The sequence below is a fragment of the Fusarium graminearum genome, chromosome 1 (genome assembly GCF_000240135.3).
Source record: "Fusarium graminearum PH-1 chromosome 1, whole genome shotgun sequence".
In the NCBI taxonomy this organism is placed as follows: domain Eukaryota; kingdom Fungi; phylum Ascomycota; class Sordariomycetes; order Hypocreales; family Nectriaceae; genus Fusarium; species Fusarium graminearum.
The window spans coordinates 2,020,405-2,041,508 of NC_026474.1; the positions used below are offsets into that span (position 1 = coordinate 2,020,405).

The following is a 21,104-nucleotide window of genomic DNA, read 5'->3' on the forward strand; positions in this document are numbered from 1 at the left end:
AAACAACTACGTCATACCCCTTCTGGGTGAAAAAAAAATCTTTTCGAGTTATCACAGGGCTGTTACGACCAGAGCCTACGAAGCTGTAGAACTTTCAAGAAGCTGACCACCACCGCCGCTCAGTTGCGGGTCGTTCACAACTTAAGCAGTCGACCGAATACAATCTCCCGCGGGTAAAACATTTATTCAGCGGGTTCCTAGCCCGGCTGTAGTGGAGGGGGAGATTCCATCATTTCCTGCGGCTCAGCCGCTTCACCTTCATCATGGGGAAGATAACCAAGCCCATGCAACAAAAGCACAAGGACACCTTGGTCAGTGGCGGAACCCCTCTCTAATGAATGCAATACTGACATGACATGATAGTCTCCTTGGCTAAAAGCTTACGTTGAAACCGCCTCAACAGTACCTCTACCCCACTTGCCAAAAGAGCTCGCTAGCTTTCCCTCGCGATGGCCCTTCGGACGTGGTGATTTGTACCACTGGATACCCCTTCTGAACCGATTTGATAGCATCCTTGAACATTTCTGCGCCGCATACAAACTGAACGAGGGCCCCCAAGCTCGCGATTTTGAGTGCGATGTGCTGCTTAACCAGGACAAAGAATCTGCTTTTAGTAGCGAGAAGCAATGGTCAGCGAAGGAGTTGACAGACCTGGGCTTCTCATCAGACGGAGACCGGCAACTAGTGGAAGCAGTGCTGCGCTTCACTCGCATGCTATTGGAGCATTGTGGTAACAGGAGCATTTATGCCAGCAGCGCTCACCTCAATGACCTCCTCCACACTACATCTTTGAGTGTCCTTATTGCCACACTTGAAGTTGGTTCAGAGTTGGCTCAGCGGTATCAAGCCTCCGTGAAGCGCATAATAACCCCTTCGAGGCAGATCAGCACCGCACTACTTGCCAACCACTATAATATCGATCTCGACAGAGTCCAGCAGCTTGCCCTGCCTTTTGTCAAGACACCGATCATCAACCTATCGGACCCCGTGCCATTAAACACACCCGGATCGGCTAAAGGGAAAGATCGTGCGCCAGGAGGAAGTTCCAAGACAGCCAACTCCATGCACGCGAATGATCTAGTTGCTCTTGCAGCTTCGGATGGCAAACGGTGGGTAGGTTGGGGCGATGTCAAGGTGATCTATTATCCGCAGACCACCCAAAATGAGCCAACCGGTGGCGATGACAGTCGCGCATCAGTGCCATCTACACCAACACCGCTTCGTCGTAGCTCCACGATGGCATCTCAACATCAGACCCCGAAGAGTCGGAGCAACCTTGACGACTCATCTCCACTTGGACCTCGGACACCTGGTAACGCTGAAGACTCGGCCTCGGCTGGATCCAAAGTCTTTGAATTACCGCAGTCTGTTGTTTCTTCAGCCTCTATCTACCGGCTGATGGCATCCGTTCCTGCGGACCTTCCCCCGACAGCGAAGTACGAAGTTTTTCATAGGATTAGAGCCTCTAAAGCCCTTATGGGCTCTAACGAATCACGCCAACAATTATTGGCTGTGCGTCTCTTGTCTATTAACAATCTCGCCTATATCCACGGCGAAGCAAACTTCCTGGAAAAGGTGCTTCGTCAAGATGCAGATGAAACTCGCAGATTCCAGCTTGTTTACCAGCTAGCTGAACTCATCCACCCCACGGCTCATGGAAACGTTGATGTTCCGTTATGGCTACAGGCTGTGGCTCTTGCCTTGCTTGAGGCTATATCGAACTTCCAAGCCAGGTGTCAGGATGTCTTGTCTGCTCTGAATGCAAACGTCAACCATGGAATCTTGCTTTATGTCATTAGAAAGGCGGTTGCTGGGATGAAGGAGGACGATGACAGCGACAAAGGCAACCAGGTGACAGAAATGGACGAATGGCGCAACAATCTCTTTTCTCTCACCCTTCACCTTTCCATGTCCACACGAGTGGGAAGCGAGATGGTGTCGGCAGGACTTATGGAGATTCTAGTCGAGATCTTGAACATTAGGTCAGCTGTCGCACAGCGAAACCATTCCATGGTTCTTGCGTTTCTAGATGGTTTGATATGGACCTATCAGAATGCCTTTACTGCCTTCTTCAACGCCAAAGGCCTCGATGCAGTATCTCAATTGGTTGTGGATACTGTCCAGGAAGCGCAGACTTTGCACCAAGTAGGGCAAGGCATTTCAAAGAGCCAACAGTCGGGACAAGTTGACTATGAAATTCCGTACTACCAACAGCAGACACTCAAATGGCTTCTCAAGTTCGTTCATCACATCATGTCCAACTCATACAGCTATGGTGGTAACTACGATCGTTTACTCCGCAATCTCGTTGACAAGTCAGATCTTCTCGGGAAGTTGCGGGACATCATCGAAGACAAGAAGACCTTCGGCTCCGTTGTCTGGACGAACTCTGTTACTATTCTTGGTGATTTTATCAACAACGATCCGACCAATTTCCCCGCCATCTCCGAGTCTGGTATGATCAAGACGTTCCTGGAAGCTGTCACCAACAGACCACTACCAAGTGAAGTATTGATTGAGCAGAAATCATCAGATAAAGATGAAGACGACGAAAACAACTCCACAGGAAACACTGTCAGCTCGCTCGTTGCAAATGATCCCCGACCACATCCTCCCACAGAGCAAGCACTCCGGGAGTCATCTCGTGGACCGTTGGCAGCGGGGATTCTGCCGTCAACAGATGCCATCACCGTTGTACCGCAGGTTCTCAGCTCCATATCTCTCAACAATGCGGGTATGAACCTAGTAGTAGCCTCACGGGCTTTTGATGCCTTCTTGGAAATTTTCGAAAGTCCTGCACATGTACGATGCATGGAGCTTGATGGAGAACTCGCCAACAACGTTGGAGGGAGCTTCGACGAGCTTGCCCGCCACCATCCGGCGTTGCGGCCAGCCATTGCGAACGCTGTAATCGACATGGTTGCCCGCATTCGTTTTCTCGGAATTGAAAAAGCGAGAAATGATGGATGGGGTGCCCGGTTGTTGCTAGTGGACTCAGAGGGCAAGACTGTATCTGTGGACGAGAACGGAAATGCGTCATCACCAAGCGTGTCTTCTGAGAAGACGCAGAGTCAGGACATCTCTGGTGATGCAGATGTGAGCATGTCTGATGCTGTGCCATCGAATGATGCGGACTCCGAGTCCCGCAAAGATGAAGGGTCATCTTCGCCAAACCAGTCAATTACGCCTTACATCTATGCCCTGGGATACTTTTTGGGCTCTTACATGTCGAATCAGGTACTCAAGAACAGTTTTGTAGATGAGGGAGGCCTAGAGTTGTTGCTGGACATCTGCGAGTCCCCAAGCCTGCCCACCAACTTTTGCGACACAATGGCCTCGAGGAATCTCACCCAAGTTGTCTCCCAGCTCGTGGATGGTTTCCCAGTCCGCGGTCTACCTTCTCTCATCAGGCGAGCTCAGTTGGCGATTGACACCTTAAAACCTCTCTCTGATAAAACAGACACCTTACCTCCGTACTTCGCACCTTTCCTTGCTGCCGACCTCAAGTTGGCGCAGAACGACCAGGAACCTGCTGCGGTAAAGAATGGCACCAAGATGATCAAGGCTTTGTTGAATGCACAGACATTTATTAAGATAATATCTGACTGCTTTTGTACAACAAGGTCCAATTCTCTGACGTTCTATCCGGTCAATGTCTGGGATTACTACCTCGACCTGGTGAACTCAATTGGACCACTTCTACGTGGAGTCCTTACAGAGGAGGCAGGAGAGCTAAACGCAGTCCCCCAACACTGGTCGTTTAAGCGCCAACCATCCTCGGAAGCATCGCTAAATGCCATTAGTTCTGAACCCGATGCGGGAGACAATACTTTGATACCAGACATACTGAGCGGCACAGTGGTGTTCCAACCGAAGGCGTCTTCGGATGAAACGAAGCCGAACCGTCCCACAGAGGAAGAGCAAGCCAGTCCTTGCTACCAGAATTACGAGACACTTCGACATCTATTGCACCCTATGATCCCAACGACTTTCCCTCTTTTCCAAACGCTCGGAAAGTCCTTACTGCCCCGCCGGGAGAGAGACCCCCGTGATGGCTATCAACGCCCTCGTCACTTGGAGATCGCCAAAGCCCTTGCAAATGCAATTCTTAGCCAGCTGAGGCCATCGGTTGCCATCATGGAACCTACTTCTAAGGATTTCCATTTCTGGATCATCATGTTGCATACTATCAGTGAAATGGTGGTTGATCAGCCCAATCCTCGACCAAGCGATCGTTCAGGCGTGCATATCATATTGCCCGTTCTCATTGCTTTCAAAGAAGAGGGTGGAATGGATGTTCTAAATTCAATGCTCAGGATATTTGCCGAAGCAGTTCGCAAGGGCCCAGACGTCGCCGCAGACGAAACTTCCAGATCCAAGGTCGCTGCTTTCGGCCTCAAGAAGGTCCTGGACCTGGTTTTAGTATTGGTCAATGGCAAGCCACTCGCTGACGCCTCACAAGTATTCGGCCTGCAACCTCGCTCTGCAGACAGGTCTTCGCATACCTACCAGCAGTTTGTGGTAGAGTTCAGAGCCTCCGTTCTTCCTGACATTACCAAGCTCTGGGATTCCGAGTTCGTGGAAAAAGTACCACATCAAACCGTGACGTGCCTGATCGACATCCTCAAGTTGATCGCCACTGGCGAGCATGAGCCTTCACCATCTTCAAGAGATAGGCCGGCTTTCCACCTCTTTGATTACACAGACGTCCGGTTCGATTGGCGTTCTCAGCGCGACGCTATCGAGGAGTTGCGTCTGAAAGGATACGAGACAGACCTAATTCACGAAGCACTATTCCGGGCTAATGGAAGTGTGGGTGCCGCAGAGATGTATTGTTCAGCTCATCAAGCTGGTCTCGCTGGCGCACGCAATCCGATCCCGCCTATGGACTCCGACACTTCTGTCTTGCAGGAGACCTCGCAAGAATCCTCAGGTGCCAACGAGACAGAAGGCACAAATGCAGCTAGCAGCGCGGAAACAGACCGCATGTCCCTTGATGGCCCACCGGAAATTGCTACCCCGGACCTCGCGGACAGATTCCTCGGAGAAGCACTGGGTGAAATTATTGATCCACCTCAAACTACAGATGATATTCGCGAATCCCAAAACGTGACGACTGCAACACCAGTGAATGTTTCGGAAGAATCTCACAAGAAGGAGAAAGAACCTTCTCGGGCTGCCACAAGGGAAGATGTCGACAAATTTAGAGCCGAGCTGCGCACGAACCTGATTGACAGGTGTCTTGATGTCGTTCGTGCTCACCCCGAAACCGCGATCGAGGTATCTGAGCTTATTCGGACAATGACTTTGAAGCAACAACCTCTTAATGAGACTGACGACGAGATCGGCCAGACTCTGGCTTTGGCACTGTCTTCACTGGCTCAAAACGAGGATGAAGACAAGCAACGCAATGGGAAGTGTATTGCCGCTTATGCCCATCTGCTAGCATTGCTCTTGCAGGACGAGCGCTTCTTTAACAACAATGTGGCGAGCCTCGAGGACCACATTGGCGAGTACATTGGCTTCTTGAAGGTTCCACCGTCGACGTCGAGCGAGGAGATACCACCCTGGATCCCTTACATCCTTCTCGTCATCGAGACACTTCTTCGACATGACGAGCGTCCTGTTGCCGCACAGTGGAAAACACCAAAATCCGAAGACGAAGCCGTCTCAGAACCCATCATTCAAGTGCGAACTCTAACTATTGGCGATGAGCAGCGTGCACACGTTTTGGAATTTGTGCTCGAAATGCTTCCCCGCATCGGAAAAGAAGAAACCCTCGCCGTTGCTGCGCTCCGAATTCTGGCCATCTTAACCCGCAACCGACGCCTCGCTAAGGTGGTTGGGGACAAGAAGAACCTGCAACGGCTGTTTCTTATGGCAAAACAACTGTCGGGTTCTGGCTCTGAGAGATTCAAGCAAAGCAAGCTTACTGCCCACATCATGACCGTGCTACGCCATATTGTCGAAGATGAAGAGATCATCAAACAGATCATGCGTGCTGAGATCAAGACCGGTTTTCCAACTCTGCAAAGAACGCAACGCGGTCATCCTGATGTCCAGAGTTATTTGCGGCAAATGGCACCGATTGCTCTACGTGCTCCAGACCTCTTTGTTGAGGTCACAAACGAGTTACTCCGCTTTACGAGATGGGCATCAACTTCCAATGACACCTCTCGTACCCAAGTGCTTGCATTAAAGGAGGAACCTACCGAAACGAGTACGGACAAGGTTAATGAGAATGGGGAGGATGGGACAGAGCAAGAAATCAAACCGTCCACGGAGCCTGTAGATAAGGAAATGGTGGATGCACCGAAGCCACACGAGAGCAAGAGGCCTGTTGTCGAAAACCCTGATGGCGTCATTCATTTCCTTCTCTGCGAGTTGCTCAACTATCGTGAGGTTGATGACAAGGAAGTACCAGTGGCCGAGAAGGACTCCAAACCCGACGCTGGGTCAAACCCTGAAGACACTTCTTCATCGCCCAATGATATCAATGCAACCGACGCAAAGGACAAAAAGCCATCTAAACCCGTTTTCAAGTCAGAGGAGCACCCCATATTTATCTATCGCTGCTTCTTACTGAATTGTCTTGCTGAGCTTTTGCAAAGCTACAACAGAACGAAGATGGAATTCATCAATTTCAAGCGGAATGCTCCCTTGACTACAAGCACGCCAATCAAACCCCGCTCATCAGTTCTTAACTACCTGATCTATGATTTGCTCTGCCAGGGCAACTTGAGCGGAACAGCTGATAGCATCGCCGGAAAGAAGAAAGCCGCAACTTCGGTGCAGACTCAGAGGGTCTTGGTTGCACTCGTCACCAAGACAAGTGAGAAGGCCATTGACCGCGGAAAAGACAAGTTTGCGTACGACGACGAACCCGACCTCTTGTTCGCGCGCAAATTTGTTCTCGATACTATGCTCAAGGCCTACGAAAGAGCACCCTTCTCTGATGACGTATTGGAAACAAGATACTCACGCATGCAGTGCCTAGCCGAGCTCATGAATCAAATGGTTGGTGAGAAAGACAAAGACCAGGGAGCGCCTGTACGAGGTGCTGACAATGTGGTGGCCCGGTCACATGCTCAGTTACGACGACTGATGTATGAGAAGGGCTATCTTGAAAAACTGACAGCATCTATCGCTGAGATCAACCTCAACTACCCAGGCGTCAAACGTGCCATCAAGTACATCCTTCGCGTGCTACGGGTCCTCACCGAGACGGCTAAAGAGTTGAGTCACTCCAATATCCTCCTCCCTTCAGATTCTCTGTCCGATACGGCAGACGACGATCTCGGTTCCACCTCCTCACTCTCTGACCTCGACGACCGCGAGGAGACTCCTGATCTATATCGTAACTCTGCCCTTGGAATGCTCGAGCCTCGTGGCGAAGACGATGATTCTGACGACGACGAAGAGGATGACGACGACGAGGATATGTATGGGGATGATTATGACGACGAGATGGAATACGGAGATGATGACATCTCAGATGAAGAAAATATTAGTGATGATGACGAAGAACTTGGTGACATGGGTCAAATCGAAGGCCTCCACGGCGAACCAGGCGTCGTTGAAGTTATCATGGATGAAGACGATGAGGATGACGATAGTGATGAAGAAATCGACGATGAGGATGAAGCGGAGTCTGCTGATATGGAGGATGTGGAAAATCAGGTCGAAATTGTTGACGAGGACGGAAATCCTCTTGACGATGATGGAAACTCGGATTGGGAGAGTGCCAGCCACGATGATGACGATGAAGACCAGGAGGAGGACGACCTGGAGTATGATGGACATGTTCACGAAGAGCATATGCACATGCCAGGCGATATTCTCGATGGCATGGCTCGTGCCATCATGGGAGAAGGTGACGTCTACGATCCAGATATGATGGATGGCTTGGAAGATCACTATCTCGATGAGGGCCATGATGAGGACGAGGAAGACGAGGATGAGGACGAGATGGAAGATGACGAATATCTTTACGACGATGAATATCCCGTGGATGATCAACCTCAGCCAATGCCAGCTCTCGGCTGGGACGCCATGACAGGCGAGAGTGATGCGCGACGACAAATGTTCATCATGGAAAGCCAGCACCGTCGACGCCTCATACGAAATGACAATCGTGGTGCTTTCCCGCCAAGCTTCATAGTTGGTAACCGTGAAATGACCGGGGACTTCCGCAACTTCTTTTCACGCAACCACCAGCCCAGGCCTCAAAGCAATGCTGATGATGGTACCAACCCACTTTTGAGACGTGGTGATCAGAACCAGGATAGCCCACAGCGCACTGGACCTAACCATTCTTTTGGCTTGCGAGTTCCTGAGGCTATTTTCGGTCCAGGTGGTCGAAACGCAGACGGACCTATGGGTTTCTTAAGTGAAATAATGGAGTTCCTGCCAATCATGGGACGGAATGGACAGCATGCGTTCCACCTCCAAATCACCGGCCCAACCGGCAATCGCGATTCTAGAGAACTTGGTGCCATTCGGACCTCTCGCACGGATCAAAGACGTGAAGGACTAAACCAAGACCCATCCCAAGCTGTTTCCTTTGCTATTGATGGTACAATGGAACGTTACCAAGAAGAAGCTAGGATGATTTTCGGTACCAACATTACAACAGAAGTGGCTAAACTTCTGAACATCGTTATGGCCAAACTCACGCCTGCCGCGATGGAACTGGAGAGGAAACTGAAGGCCGAAGAGGCAGAACAACAAAAGCGTGACGAAGAGGAACGCAAGAAGCGTGAGGAGGAACAGCGTCTAGCGCGTGAGGCAAGGGAAGCTGAAGAAAAGGCGGAGAGAGAGAAGCAAGAGGCCGAGGCGCGCGAGGCTGCCGAACGCGCAGCGTCTGAAGCTGCCGCTGTGAGCCAAGCCGCTCCCGCCCAGGCTGAAGGCGTTGAGAGCGCAATGGAAGGCGTTGAGCCAACTGGACAAAGAGACGCAGATCACCCTGATCCTGCCACGCAGAGCGACGGTCCCCGTGTTATGACCACCATCAGAGGCGAAGAAGTCGATGTCACCGAACTAGGTATCGATCCTGATTACATCGCAGCTCTGCCCGAGGAGTTCCGCGAGGAGGTCATCGCTCAGGCAATCAGCACCCGCAGATCCGAGGCCCGAGAGGAGACAAACGGCAACTCGACCGAAGCCTTCCAGGAGTTTCTGGATGCCCTTCCCGAAGAGTTGCGCATGGAGATTGCTCAGCAGGAGCGCCAGGAGCAACGTCGCCGTGCCCGCGAAGAGAACAACCGTCAAGCCTCCGCTAGTGCTGGTCAAGCCGTTGTTCCAGAAATGGATACTGCTAGTATTCTTCTGACATTCCCCCCCGAGCTTAGACAGCAAGTTTTGATGGATCAAGGGGAAGAACTGATGGATCAGCTTACTCCAGAGATGGCAGCCCAGGCCCGAGCTTTAGCTCAGCAGAATGTCCACCCGGCCGTTGTTGGCCGCAGTCCTCCTGTCGTCAACTCAGCTCGCCAGGCTGGACCGCCAGTACCTCCTGAAGGGGCAAAGGTACAGCGCCGCACGGTTGTTCAGATGCTCGATAAGGCTGGGGTCGCCACGCTGCTACGCCTGATGTTCATTACCCAGCAGGGATCAATTCGGAACCACTTGTTCAACGTCTTCGCTGATGTATGTGAGAACAAGCAGACCCGCCTCGAGGTGATCAGCACTCTGCTCCAGATTTTGCAAGATGGCAGCACAGATATGGGTGCTGTAGAGCGTAGCTTCGGTCAACTATCTCTGAAAGCACGAAGACCCAAGGACAAGGGTCAGGAGTCTGAACTGAAACCCCCCCAGCCTCTCAAGAGAAGTCTGACTGGTCTAGCTGCTGGCAACACTACACAGACAAACTCAGAAACCTCGCCTCTTCTGATTGTTCAGCAGTGCCTAGACCTCTTAGTCGAGCTATCTGCGAAGAACCCTCATATTCAATGGCTCTTCCTAACAGAACACGAAGCTGTCGGCTCTAATCTCAAGCGATCCTTGAGCCGCAAAGGCAAGGGCAAGGACTCGAAGTCACACAAGTACGCTATCAACTCGTTGCTATCGCTTTTAGACCGCGACCTAGTTATGGAGAGCTCTGTGGTCATGACTCACCTGGCCGATCTGCTCAACCGAGTGACGCTACCACTTCAAAATCTGGAGCGGCGTCGAAAGGAAGCCGAGGATGAACTGAAAGCCATTGATACCAAGCCAGAAGAGCATGCTGCAGCAGAACCCCCCACCGGGCAGCCCTCAGACACAGAGCCAGCGGAGGCAAGCACTGCTGATGAACCCAGCGCTGCCAAAGAGGAGAGCAAAGAGAATGTCCCTGCCGATGACGCAGCAGAGAGACAAGAGAAGAGAGATTCAGTCCAAAAGAAACTCCGACAACTGCAGCCGCCTGTAGTTCCTGCCCAGAACTTAACCTTGGCCGTGAGAATTTTTGTTGCTCGAGAGTGCAGCTCCAAAACCTTCCAAAACACTATCTCGACAATCAAAAACCTTTCAGCCATTCCAGGAGCTAAGGCGATATTCGGACAGGAGCTCGTTCATCAAGCTAGGCTCTTGAGTGAGAATATCGTGGCTGATCTAGATGACCTTTTGCCCCATATCGAAAAGGCATCTTCAGGTACCGAGATTCAAGGCGTTGCTCTCGCCAAGTTCTCACCAGGAGCGTCCGAACAAAACAAGCTTCTTCGCGTTTTGACCGCTTTGGATCACCTCTTTGACACCAAGAAGAAAGCTGACGAAGCCGAGTCCAACAAGAACAAGGACGAGAGACACGATCTAGTCACCTCACTTTACCACAACTCGACATTCTCGGCGATGTGGGACAAGCTGAGCGCCTGTCTTAGTGCTATTCGTCAACGCGAAAATATGCTCAACGTGGCGACCATTTTATTGCCATTAATCGAGTCTCTAATGGTTGTTTGCAAGAACACCACTACCAACGATGACCCCCAACAGAAGGACATGGTCCTGTCAAGCCCGCCACCCGAGTCTCGTACAGCTAGTCTTTTCTTTAGCTTTACCGAGGACCACCGCCGCATCCTCAATGAGCTCGTTAGGAGCAACCCCAAGCTCATGTCAGGCACCTTCGCCCTGCTTGTCAAGAATCCCAAGGTACTGGAGTTTGACAACAAGCGCAACTACTTCAACCGCAGTGTGCACTCACGATCCGGCAACAGCCAGAGTCGGTCAAACTACGCTGCCCTACAACTCTCCGTCCGCCGTGAGCATGTTTTCCATGACTCTTTCAAGCACTTGTACTTCAAATCGGGCGATGAGATGAAGTTTGGCAAGCTCAACATCCGATTCCACGGAGAGGAAGGTGTCGATGCCGGCGGTGTCACTCGCGAGTGGTTCCAGGTGCTGTCACGACAAATGTTTGACCCCAACTACGTGCTCTTCACGCCTGTGTCTTCAGATCGTACGACATTCCACCCGAACAAACTCAGCGGCATCAATGATGAGCATTTGTTATTCTTCAAGTTCATCGGTCGTATCATCGGCAAGGCATTGTACGAAGGTCGCGTTCTTGACTGCTACTTTAGTCGTGCTCTGTACAAGCGAATTCTAGGCAAATCTGTCTCGGTTAAGGATATGGAGTCCTTCGACCCCGACTATTACAAGTCTCTGTGTTGGATGCTGGACAACGACATCACAGACATCATCACCGAGACCTTCTCAGTTGAGGATGATGAGTTTGGCGTTACCAACGTCGTAGACCTCATTCCTAACGGCCGAGAGATCGCAGTCACTGAAGAGAACAAACACGACTATGTTCGGTTGGTGGTCGAGCACAAGCTATTGTCTTCAGTCAAGGAGCAAATGGCGCATTTCCTTCAAGGTAAGCTAATCACGCAAGCTGCTGTACATCAATTGCTAACATTCGTAGGCTTCCACGACATCATCCCAGCAGAACTGATCTCCATCTTCAACGAGCAAGAGCTAGAGCTCTTGATTTCCGGTCTGCCTGATATTGATATTGACGACTGGAAGAGCAACACTGAGTACCATAACTACACTCCATCATCGCAGCAGATTCAGTGGTTTTGGCGAGCTCTGAGATCCTTCGATAAGGAAGAACGTGCGAAAATGCTGCAATTTGTTACTGGAACCAGCAAGGTTCCCCTCAACGGCTTCAAGGAGCTTGAGGGTATGAACGGCGTTAACCGATTCAATATCCATCGCGATTATGGCAACAAAAACCGACTGCCCTCTTCGCACACCTGTTTCAATCGTAAGTGCATCTTGTGAACACTATGCAGATCGGATCGCTAACATGGATTAGAACTTGACCTTCCTGAGTACGAGAGCTACGATCATCTGCGCTCTCAAGTTATGAAGGCTATCACGGCAGGAAGCGAATATTTCGGCTTCGCGTAATTTTGTCAATTTATGCATTGCAAGCGTGTTGGAGGATGAAACTAGACGGGGAGAGGAACGAAAACAGACGACGGTAGTTAATTATGTTTTGGGGACTGGTTTCTTATTAGCATTGGTGGCGGAATACTCTAGGATGTTTCTGATCCTGAGCCATCTGGTGTAGCATCGTTGATTTAACGCAGAGAGTCTGGGAGAAGTGCAGGTCTCCCTTGGCTGCTTGCTTTTACAAGACGAATAGCTTACAGAAGTGGGGTTGGGCATGTGTATGACAATCACAGCCCTTTTAAGATTATAGAAATAATGAATATCTAGTGATTTCATAAGCCGGACTCTCCGTTACTGTGTAATTGTGGGAAGAACTTTAATTCAATTAACTTATGTCTGCATGCATGTTGCTACTTTTCTGCCGACCAGAGTTCAACAGCCACAAACAGGGGGATTCACAGGAAGAGTGAGGAAAAGCAATCCAGGTGGCGGACAAGAAATTGGATGATATCAAGACAAAGGAACATGCGCGTGTCTGGCGTATGGCACGAGTGCATCAATGCATGTTCTTATTTTTCCCGAAATGCCTCTAATACAATCGTGATTGGCTCAAACCGAGCCCTATAGAGAAACCTCACTCCCATTGCATGCAAACCACAAGACCAAGGTATGATTCCCCTTTTTTTTCATTAAACGCCAGAACCTTACTTGCGCATAGAGCTGGCACGTCGCTTGCGGGCATCGGCCTTGTTGACCTTGGCCTCGGCAATACGCTTGGCCAGGACCTGGGCATACTCGTTCTGGAAAGGATTCTGTCAGCAGGGTTGCGAAGAAAATGCGAGTCGGTGTTAACTTACGGCCTCGTCCTTGACCTTCTCGGCCTGTCGTCGCTTGAGAGCAGCACGGTGACGCTTGTGCTGCAGACGCTGGGGGGTGACAAGTCGCTGAATGCGAGGAGCCTTGGTGTAAGGGGACTTACCCTCACCCTTGGGCTGAACCTCTCGTCGAATAACGTACTTGCGGACCTAGTTTCATGAGGATTAGTCTTCTACGTTTCGGTAATAGTATTTAAAGCTCGCTGCCACTTGTCCTGTGCCTTCTTGGCAGAAGGTAGGACAAGAGGTCCTCTCACACTCTACCCAGACTGCCAGCTTTTACACTGCAGCTCCGAGTAGGCGATGAGCGAGTATGGGCGTAGGGAGAGACATACATCGTCATCCTTGGTGAGGCCGAAGAACTTGCGGATCTTGGTGGCACGCTTGGGACCAAGGCGCTTGGGGTGAACGACGTCGGTGAGGCCGGGGATATCAGCATCACCCTGCTTGACAATGCTGAGAGCAAGGACGGAAAGATCCATGGCGACGATGCAGCCACGGACAGACTTTCTCTTGCGCTCACCAGTGCGGCGGGGGCGGTAGCAGGAGTGACCCTCAGAGAGGAGGAGGCGGACACGGGTAGGGTGCATGACACCCTGCTTCATGGGGAAACCCTGCTTGTCGTTTCCACCGGTGATGCGGAAGATGTAGCCCTTGAACTCATCGCCGACGGAGTCACCGGGAACCTCAGCGCCCATCTATCAGACAAACAGTTAGCATCGTTGGTCGATGACGATCGGAGTGGTTCGACGGAAAGGTCGTGGAGGGAGGGTTCGACGTACGCGCTTGTCCATGAAGACACGGACCTTGCGCTCATCCTCAATGTCGATGAGCTTCTGGCTGCCATTGGCAGGGTAGCTGATGTTCAACTGTTGAAAATATTGTCAGCCAAATGTTTACTTTGGTGATGTGAAATTCGACCGAGCCGGATAGGAGCACGAGGAGACCAGACGGCGACGAAACAATTCCGTTCCAAATAGCAGGTTGACTCTCCTCGTAGACTCGCATCGGTTGATCGTACTCAGTGTCGTCGTACCTTCATATTGCCAGTTGTGATGGTGGTGCAAGTTTACTTGACCTGGCCTGCTGCGAAGTTAGTGGAGGATGATGAGGTTGTAAATTTCACGGCGAATTCGAGAAAATGGGAAAGTGCGCCTCGCTAGGGCTCCCCACGGCTGTGGGAGAGAATGAAATTCGTCAGCCAATCAGCACACTTTTATGACCCGTCGGGTGAAAGAATCGCCTTTCTCCGTTTTTGCTGCCCCGCTTGGGGTTACAGAGACCTCAAATCATTGAACTCCACACTGTATGAAAATTCGCATCTCTGACAAGATCGCACGTGGCGTTGGCTTCGATACGTACCCGCTCTACATACTTCTGGAACCCGTGGACCAAGCTCCATGACATCTGAGAGGACTGTCATGAGTGTTCATTCATTTCATAAGTTGTTACAGGCGTTCCTTTAAAATCAACAAATAAATCTCACTCGCCCAGTAACACTTATATAACTCTCTACGCCAGCCACAATGTCTTCAGCCAAGCTATATCCTCCCAGTAAAGAGTCTACGACATCCAGTCCATTACCACAACTCTTGCAAACACCTTCAGGCCTAGCTCTTCTGGAGCTTCAAGGGACACTCAACGTACCAGAAGGTTCGAATGGCGAGGCTCTAGGTGATGTTGACGTTGGAAGACTCGACTTCCCAGACTACATCCCAGGTGCCGAGGGTTCAGCATGGATGAAGCAGGTCCATCTTTACGTTGGTCAACATCAACGTCTGACTGGTGAAGTTAAGAAGCTGCCCAAAGCAATGGCTGTGATACGAAAAAGGGAGAACAAGAAAATCGTTGGTTCTGGTGGAGAGTCAGAAGAGCAGGGCGAAAACTTTGAGGTGGTTGAGATTGTCAAGTACAAGATCATGTTCTCCAACCGACCCGAACCTGTTGGAACCGCCAATGCACCATGAACGTTATCAGCCTTCTCAAAATTTACTCGATTGACATACCTTCCTCATATAGGTCTGGAATGCTGCGAGATCTTTACAACACATACGATCATCAGGTTGGTGTAGCTTTATAGCGAACCATAAAAACCCTGAGAAGTCAATCGATGAAATCCGAATTAGGACCACAATGCGACAGCTCGACAATGAATATATGTCGTCAATATTCGTTGACCCAAAGATACGGTACTCTTTGGACAGAACAACATACCATGGTCTCATATTCATGCACTTGGAACAGTCCAGCTTGCTTTGACACCAGCCATGCTAGTCGTTTTCAGGGATAAACAAGGTTCATCAACACGATGTACGCCTAGAGCTATCATCTTCTTTTTATAAGCAGCCCGAACATATATTGATACAATAATAAACCACTCGAACAATCAAATTGGATAATCGTTTCTCGTTTCTTTTATTGGTGATATCTATGATGCAATCTGCAAAGGCCTGGTCCTGCCCAGTCCATCCTTTCCATAATAATCCATGGGATACACACCATCTCCCCAATCCTTCTTCTCTCCAAGAGCTACCAGCGCCTCGTAAGGTGTCAGTAACGGTCTTGAGAAAGCGTATCCCCAATCGATACTCAAACGTGGACAAGCTACCTGTACCCAACACTCGATATCCGACATGAGCGCAAGCTTGCCTGGGAAAATCTCACTCAACAAAAGATGCACTATGGGGATGCCCCGAGCCTTGAGCTCCTTCTCAATGAGACCCAGCGTATGTGGGTTGCCCTGACGGCCCAGGGCACCAAGAATCAAGCCCCATTTGCGCGCGCTGCGAGCGCTGTGGATAGCAGTTCGTCGAAGAGACTGCATTTCCTCGTGGCCGTAGGTTTCACGTGTCAGTTTACGAGAGTAGGGATCGTATCGGTATGCTGGGATAGTAGGGTTGTGGATCATGATACTCTCAAGGTGGAAACGGCCATCACCAAGGTACAAGATCAAATCGATCTTGTCATCTTCTGTAAGACGAGGGGATGTGCAGCCCAGGATCTCGCCCTTGCTCAGAGGTGCAATCTGCGGAACAAGCACACGGAAACCGCCTCGTTCGAGACTGCTCTTGACACCATGGATAGTGGCATTGAATTGGATGGTTCCAACAACAGCAATGGTCTTGCCACTGGCGAAGTTGTGCTCCAAAGATGCTAGAAGATGTGTCGCATCGATGCTGATATCGACAAAAACGTAGAGTGTCTTGATAGTAGTCACATCGACAGGGATGAGACAGCTGTGAGCATAGTGCACCAGCAAGTCGCAGCCAAGAGCCCTCGCGGTGTAGTCATCGATACAGCATGCGCCGTAGGTCACATCTCCCATAATCAGAGTCTCGATGCCCGGACAGAATTGGGTCAGAATGTCGGAGATAGTAGTGGCAAAAAGAAGGAGACCTTCGGGCATCTGAAGCGCAACTCTCTTGGAGCCTGAAGTCTGGATGCGATGAATTGTCTTTGGAATCTCAAAGTTGTAGTTGGCTGGTAGCAGAGAAATAGCAGCCTTCAGATCAGGGTTTTCTAGAATCTCCTTGGGAACTTGATTCAACAGCCTGGGCGCTCTTCGAGGTTTGGCAGCTATACAGCATGAGCACATCTTCACTTCTGACTTGAGACTTGATCATTTTCACGTACTTGCGACAGCACCACTCTCGCCTGTGGCCCCCGATGATCCATTCTTTGCAGCAGCTTCAGTGGCGGCTCTTCTTCCTACGAATCTCTTCTTGGGTTGCTTCAGTGGTGTGGCCCCATTCTGAGTTTGTGCTGCTGACTCTGTCTCATTTTCAATGGCGGGGGATGGGCTGGCCTGAGCGAGCTGGGCCTCTTCGATATCGGCTGCTGTGCCAAGATCGGTCTGTCGTCTGTCTTCCTCCATCTTGGATCGACAGAAATTGTTCTCAAGACAAAACTTAGATTATATCTTGACTGTTTTGTCTCGCAGCACGTTTGTCCAGCAGGTAATTAATTACTAACCTTTAAAAAAGTTGGGCGGCAATGTGCGTAGCTTGGATTTTCAACACTGTAGTTCCACTTTTAGACATGATTGACTCTATCATTGGTCCTTTACTGCCTAGAGAAGCCATGACAGCCAAAATCTACCACCCATCATGATAACTCACTTATTCAATTCTACTGCTCATCATGATAAATAAAGAACGTCAGGTAGAGGGTTGGTTGAATTGCATTAGCTCGCCTCCCTATCTTTACCCACATGCCTACTCTTTCTCTGATCTACAGCTTCCATTCAAAGACGGCATGAAAACAATCCACTTAAAAACAAGTTGCTCTGTCTGCTCTTCCCTCTTGCGCGCGCTCATTATACTATCTATCAAAATGCTGACAAGTCATCCCCTCATGCGTCAATCAGGTTCTCTTCTGTCTGCTGCTGGCCGCGGGCCTCGGTGTCTGCTCGGGCCTTGCCCTTGGACTTGGACTCCTTGGCGGCTCGCTGGTAGAACTCGTTGAGGACCTTGGCGGGGATACGGTTGAGAAGCTCCTTGGGGTAGATACGGAGCAGGCTCCATGCCAGGTCGAGGGACTCGTAAATGGATCGAGACTCGTACTGGCCCTGGCTGATGAACTGGCGTTCGAACTTCTCCAGAAACTCGAGAGACAACTTGTCTTCGGCAGACAAAGCCTCCTCACCGACGACTGCCTTCATGGCTGCGGCATCACGACCAATAGCGTACTTGGCGTACAGCTGGTTGGAAACATCACCGTGATCCTTTCGGGTCATGCCCTCACCAATAGCAGACTTCATCAGACGAGACAGCGAAGGCAGCACGTTGATGGGTGGGTAGATACCACGGTTATCGAGAGCTCGGTCAATAAAGACCTGACCCTCAGTAATGTAACCTGTCAAATCGGGAATAGGGTGAGTAATATCGTCGTTGGGCATGGTCAGAATGGGGATCTGAGTGATGGAACCGTTTCGACCCGAGACACGACCGGCTCGTTCGTAGATGGTGGACAAATCAGTGTACATGTAACCGGGGTAACCACGTCGACCAGGGACTTCTTCTCGAGCGGCTGAAACTTCTCGAAGGGCATCACAATAAGCGGAAAGATCAGTAAGAATGACCAGAACGTGCTTCTCGAGTTGGTAAGCGTAGTATTCAGCAGTGGTAAGAGCGAGACGAGGAGTAATAATACGCTCGATACTAAAGAGGATGTCAGTTTTTCAAAGCAGAAAGCGCATAGACCCGTTACTTACGTAGGATCGTTGGCAAGGTTAAGGAAAAGAGTGGTGCGCTCCAGACTGCCGTTCTCCTCAAAATCGCGGGTGAAGAAGCGGGCGGTTTCCAAGTTAACACCCATAGCACCGAAGACGATGGAGAAGTTCTCTTCGTGTCCGTCATGAACACCCTTGTTGGTGATGCCCTGCTTCTGCACGAGACCAGCCTGTCGACAAATCTGGGCGGCGATTTCGTTGTGAGGCAGACCGGAGGCAGAGAAGATGGGAATCTTCTGTCCTCGAGCAATCGAGTTCATGGTGTCGATGGCAGAAATACCGGTCGAGATCATTTCCTCGGGGTATTCCTGGGGTCATTGTTAGATTGGTTTATGGTATCGTTAAGTAGAAGCCTTACTCGAGAGTAGGGGTTGATGGGAGAACCGTTGATGTCGAGGTAGTCCTCGGCCAACACCTTAGGACCCTTATCAATAGCACGACCAGATCCATCAAAGATACGACCAAGCATGTCCTCGGACACGCCAATCTTCAAGCTCTCGCCGGTGAACTTGACTTTGGTCTGTGATAGTCTTAGCACAATGTCCGCCAATATAGCTCGCGATACCGCCTACCTTCTTGACATCAATACCGGAAGTACCCTCAAAGACCTATACAAATCGTCAATCTCGATATCACTTCGCATCGTATTCATTCAAAGTACCTGAACAACAGCTCGGTCACCTGTATTTCCATGTCAGCATATCCCGCGTCATTACTTGTACTAGGCTGGTAGCTGTACTAACCTCGAGCTTCCAGGACTTGACCTGAGCGCTCAGTTCCATCGGGAAGAGTGAGCGTCACAATCTCATTGTATCGCGGGAATTTGACCTAGTGTTGTCAGCTGAAACTGGCCGAGTCGACTCGAGTTTGGGAAAATGACGACGTACGTTGTCGAGGATGACGAGGGGACCGTTGACTCCGCCGACGGTGTTGTATCGAATTCTGGGAACGACCGAGTACGAGGACGACTCGCGAGGATCCGCCATGATGGGCGAAATATCGGTAAATAGGCGGAAATGGGTGAGGCGAAATGAGGGAAGGAGGACACGATACAGGAGCCGATCGCGAAGCTTGGATGGAGTTGGGAAATGGCCCAAGAGGTTGGAGGAGGTTGAGCTTGCTTCACCAGAGTGGGGACTCCCTCTACCTTAGTCTAGCTGCGCCAACCCAAAGGCGACGCACGGCCGATAAACTCACCTCCACATACAAGCATCGGTGACATCACATGACATACGAGTTTCACTTAACCTTGGACTGAAGATATTGAGTTGTTGACAACGACAATATGGGTTTCTTATATATATGTATATATCAACTGAATTTACAAGCTGAAAGTATCTCTAAATACTTTCACAAAACGCTAGGCCCCAAGTATGCAGTCATCAAGCTCGCTAATTGCCCTGGGTTTTAGCCTTGATAGCTTCCCTAGCTGCATTTTCTATAGCTCGGGTTCGAGCTCCCAGAACTGCTTTGCCAACTGTGCTTCCATTCTCCTTACCAAGCTCCCTTGTAATCCAAGCTCCAATATCAGACATGGCATCTAGGTTAATACCTGTATCCATACCCAGGGTCTCCATGAAATAAACCATGTTCTCTGTTGAGACATTGCCAGTCGCACCAGGGCTGTAAGGGCAGCCACCCAGACCACCAACGCTGCTATCAAACGTTCGAATGCCGTGCTCCAGAGAAACAGCTGTGTTCACTAGAGCTTGGCCGTAGGTGTCGTGGAAGTGCATGGCAATATCCTCAGTTCGGATGCCTGCCGCTGACATGCACTGAAGAAGAGCTGCGGTTCGTGGGGCTGTACCCATGCCTGTAGTGTCACCGAGAGAGATCTCATCGGCTCCCGCTTCCAGAAGATCTGTAGCAATCTCTGCTACCTGGTGAGGGTCGACATCAAATCCTTCAAAAGGGCATCCCAGGACCACAGAGATGTAAGCTCGAACACGGAGACCCATACCCTTGGAATCTCGAATCACCTCCTTGAAACGCTCGAGCGAAGTCTTGATATCGCAATTGAGATTCTTCTGTGTGAAGCTCTCGGTGGCAGCAGCAAACACTGCAACCTCGATGTTTGGCTTCTTCGCCTCTCCCTCTGTAGCTGCTGGCTCAAGTTGCGTTGCAAACCTTCCGGGGTTGGCAGCGAGAATGTCCGCGGCAGACTGGAAGCCTTTATTGTTGGGGGCAAGGAAAGAATATGAGATCGGACTAGGAGAGGAAACCTTTCCGTTGAGGATATGCTGAAGGATTTCGCTAGAATTGCTCATCTGTGGTGAGACAGCTGTCAGTACATCGTGGCATCAGTGCTGCAATAGCTAAACCTACCTGAGGAACCCACTTCGGAGCAACAAAAGAACCAGCTTCGATAGTAGAGACGCCTGTTCGAGCTAACCGCTCGATAAGCTCAATCTTTGTTTCCAGAGGAATTGACATCTTCTCGTTTTGCAGTCCATCACGAGGACCGACCTCCACCAGCTTAACACGGTTATCCTGGGAGATGCCACTGCTGGCTGTCGCAAAGCCTCTATGCCAACGGATTTGCTGTGAGCGTCGGCATGCTCTGCACACGCTGGATCGCAAGAGACTCATGGTTCTATTTTTCGTTGTTTTTGATGTAACGTTCG

General features: G+C 50.5%; 6 protein-coding genes across 6 annotated transcripts; 2 read left to right on the forward strand and 4 right to left on the reverse strand.

Moving 5' to 3' along the window:
* Window positions 1-263: 263 nt before the first annotated feature.
* On the forward strand, window positions 264-12,651 carry FGSG_00633 (uncharacterized protein; the record flags this gene model as incomplete). The annotated part of the gene is made up of 4 exons (XM_011318023.1): window positions 264-311; window positions 364-11,851; window positions 11,900-12,244; window positions 12,296-12,651. 4 exons carry the CDS (start codon window positions 264-266, stop codon window positions 12,388-12,390), a joined length of 11,976 nt encoding a protein of 3,991 aa, XP_011316325.1. The 3' UTR covers window positions 12,391-12,651.
* A 224-nt stretch (window positions 12,652-12,875) lies between these two features.
* Window positions 12,876-14,359, reverse strand: FGSG_00634 (40S ribosomal protein S6-B). Its single transcript, XM_011318024.1, has 5 exons — window positions 14,287-14,359; window positions 14,033-14,119; window positions 13,586-13,948; window positions 13,233-13,400; window positions 12,876-13,175 (listed from the first exon to the last, which is right to left on the reverse strand). The coding sequence occupies exons 1-5, from the start codon at window positions 14,290-14,292 to the stop codon at window positions 13,080-13,082; spliced, it is 720 nt and encodes a 239-aa protein (XP_011316326.1). The 5' UTR covers window positions 14,293-14,359; the 3' UTR covers window positions 12,876-13,079.
* Window positions 14,360-14,776: 417 nt separating this feature from the next.
* FGSG_00635 (uncharacterized protein) lies at window positions 14,777-15,217 on the forward strand (the record flags this gene model as incomplete). Its single annotated transcript, XM_011318025.1, has 1 exon — window positions 14,777-15,217. One exon carries the CDS (start codon window positions 14,777-14,779, stop codon window positions 15,215-15,217), a length of 441 nt encoding a protein of 146 aa, XP_011316327.1.
* A 461-nt stretch (window positions 15,218-15,678) lies between these two features.
* FGSG_00636 (diphthamide biosynthesis protein 1) lies at window positions 15,679-17,124 on the reverse strand (the record flags this gene model as incomplete). The annotated part of the gene is made up of 2 exons (XM_011318026.1): window positions 15,679-16,826; window positions 16,884-17,124. 2 exons carry the CDS (start codon window positions 17,122-17,124, stop codon window positions 15,679-15,681), a joined length of 1,389 nt encoding a protein of 462 aa, XP_011316328.1.
* Window positions 17,125-17,406: 282 nt separating this feature from the next.
* FGSG_00637 (vacuolar ATP synthase subunit B) lies at window positions 17,407-19,587 on the reverse strand. Its single transcript, XM_011318027.1, has 7 exons — window positions 19,368-19,587; window positions 19,224-19,308; window positions 19,142-19,161; window positions 19,053-19,088; window positions 18,839-19,000; window positions 18,463-18,788; window positions 17,407-18,409 (listed from the first exon to the last, which is right to left on the reverse strand). Exons 1-7 carry the CDS (start codon window positions 19,464-19,466, stop codon window positions 17,602-17,604), a joined length of 1,536 nt encoding a protein of 511 aa, XP_011316329.1. The 5' UTR covers window positions 19,467-19,587; the 3' UTR covers window positions 17,407-17,601.
* A 187-nt stretch (window positions 19,588-19,774) lies between these two features.
* On the reverse strand, window positions 19,775-21,092 carry FGSG_00638 (uncharacterized protein). Its single transcript, XM_011318028.1, has 2 exons — window positions 20,806-21,092; window positions 19,775-20,747 (listed from the first exon to the last, which is right to left on the reverse strand). Exons 1-2 carry the CDS (start codon window positions 21,067-21,069, stop codon window positions 19,872-19,874), a joined length of 1,140 nt encoding a protein of 379 aa, XP_011316330.1. The 5' UTR covers window positions 21,070-21,092; the 3' UTR covers window positions 19,775-19,871.
* Between the last annotated feature and the right edge of the window lie 12 nt (window positions 21,093-21,104).

Coding starts and splice junctions, on each gene's coding strand:
- FGSG_00634 (XM_011318024.1), bottom strand. Junction 13,401..13,585: donor GCCTCACCAAGGATGACGAT/GTATGTCTCTCC, acceptor TCATGAAACTAG/GTCCGCAAGTACGTTATTCG. Junction 13,176..13,232: donor AGAAGGTCAAGGACGAGGCC/GTAAGTTAACAC, acceptor AATCCTTTCCAG/AACGAGTATGCCCAGGTCCT.
- FGSG_00638 (XM_011318028.1), bottom strand. CDS start 21,069: ATGAGTCTCTTGCGATCCAGCGTGTGCAGAGCATGCCGACGCTCACAG. Junction 20,748..20,805: donor CTCCGAAGTGGGTTCCTCAG/GTAGGTTTAGCT, acceptor GTCTCACCACAG/ATGAGCAATTCTAGCGAAAT.
- FGSG_00637 (XM_011318027.1), bottom strand. CDS start 19,466: ATGGCGGATCCTCGCGAGTCGTCCTCGTACTCGGTCGTTCCCAGAATT. Junction 18,789..18,838: donor CCATCAACCCCTACTCTCGA/GTAAGGCTTCTA, acceptor CAATGACCCCAG/GAATACCCCGAGGAAATGAT. Junction 18,410..18,462: donor AACCTTGCCAACGATCCTAC/GTAAGTAACGGG, acceptor CATCCTCTTTAG/TATCGAGCGTATTATTACTC.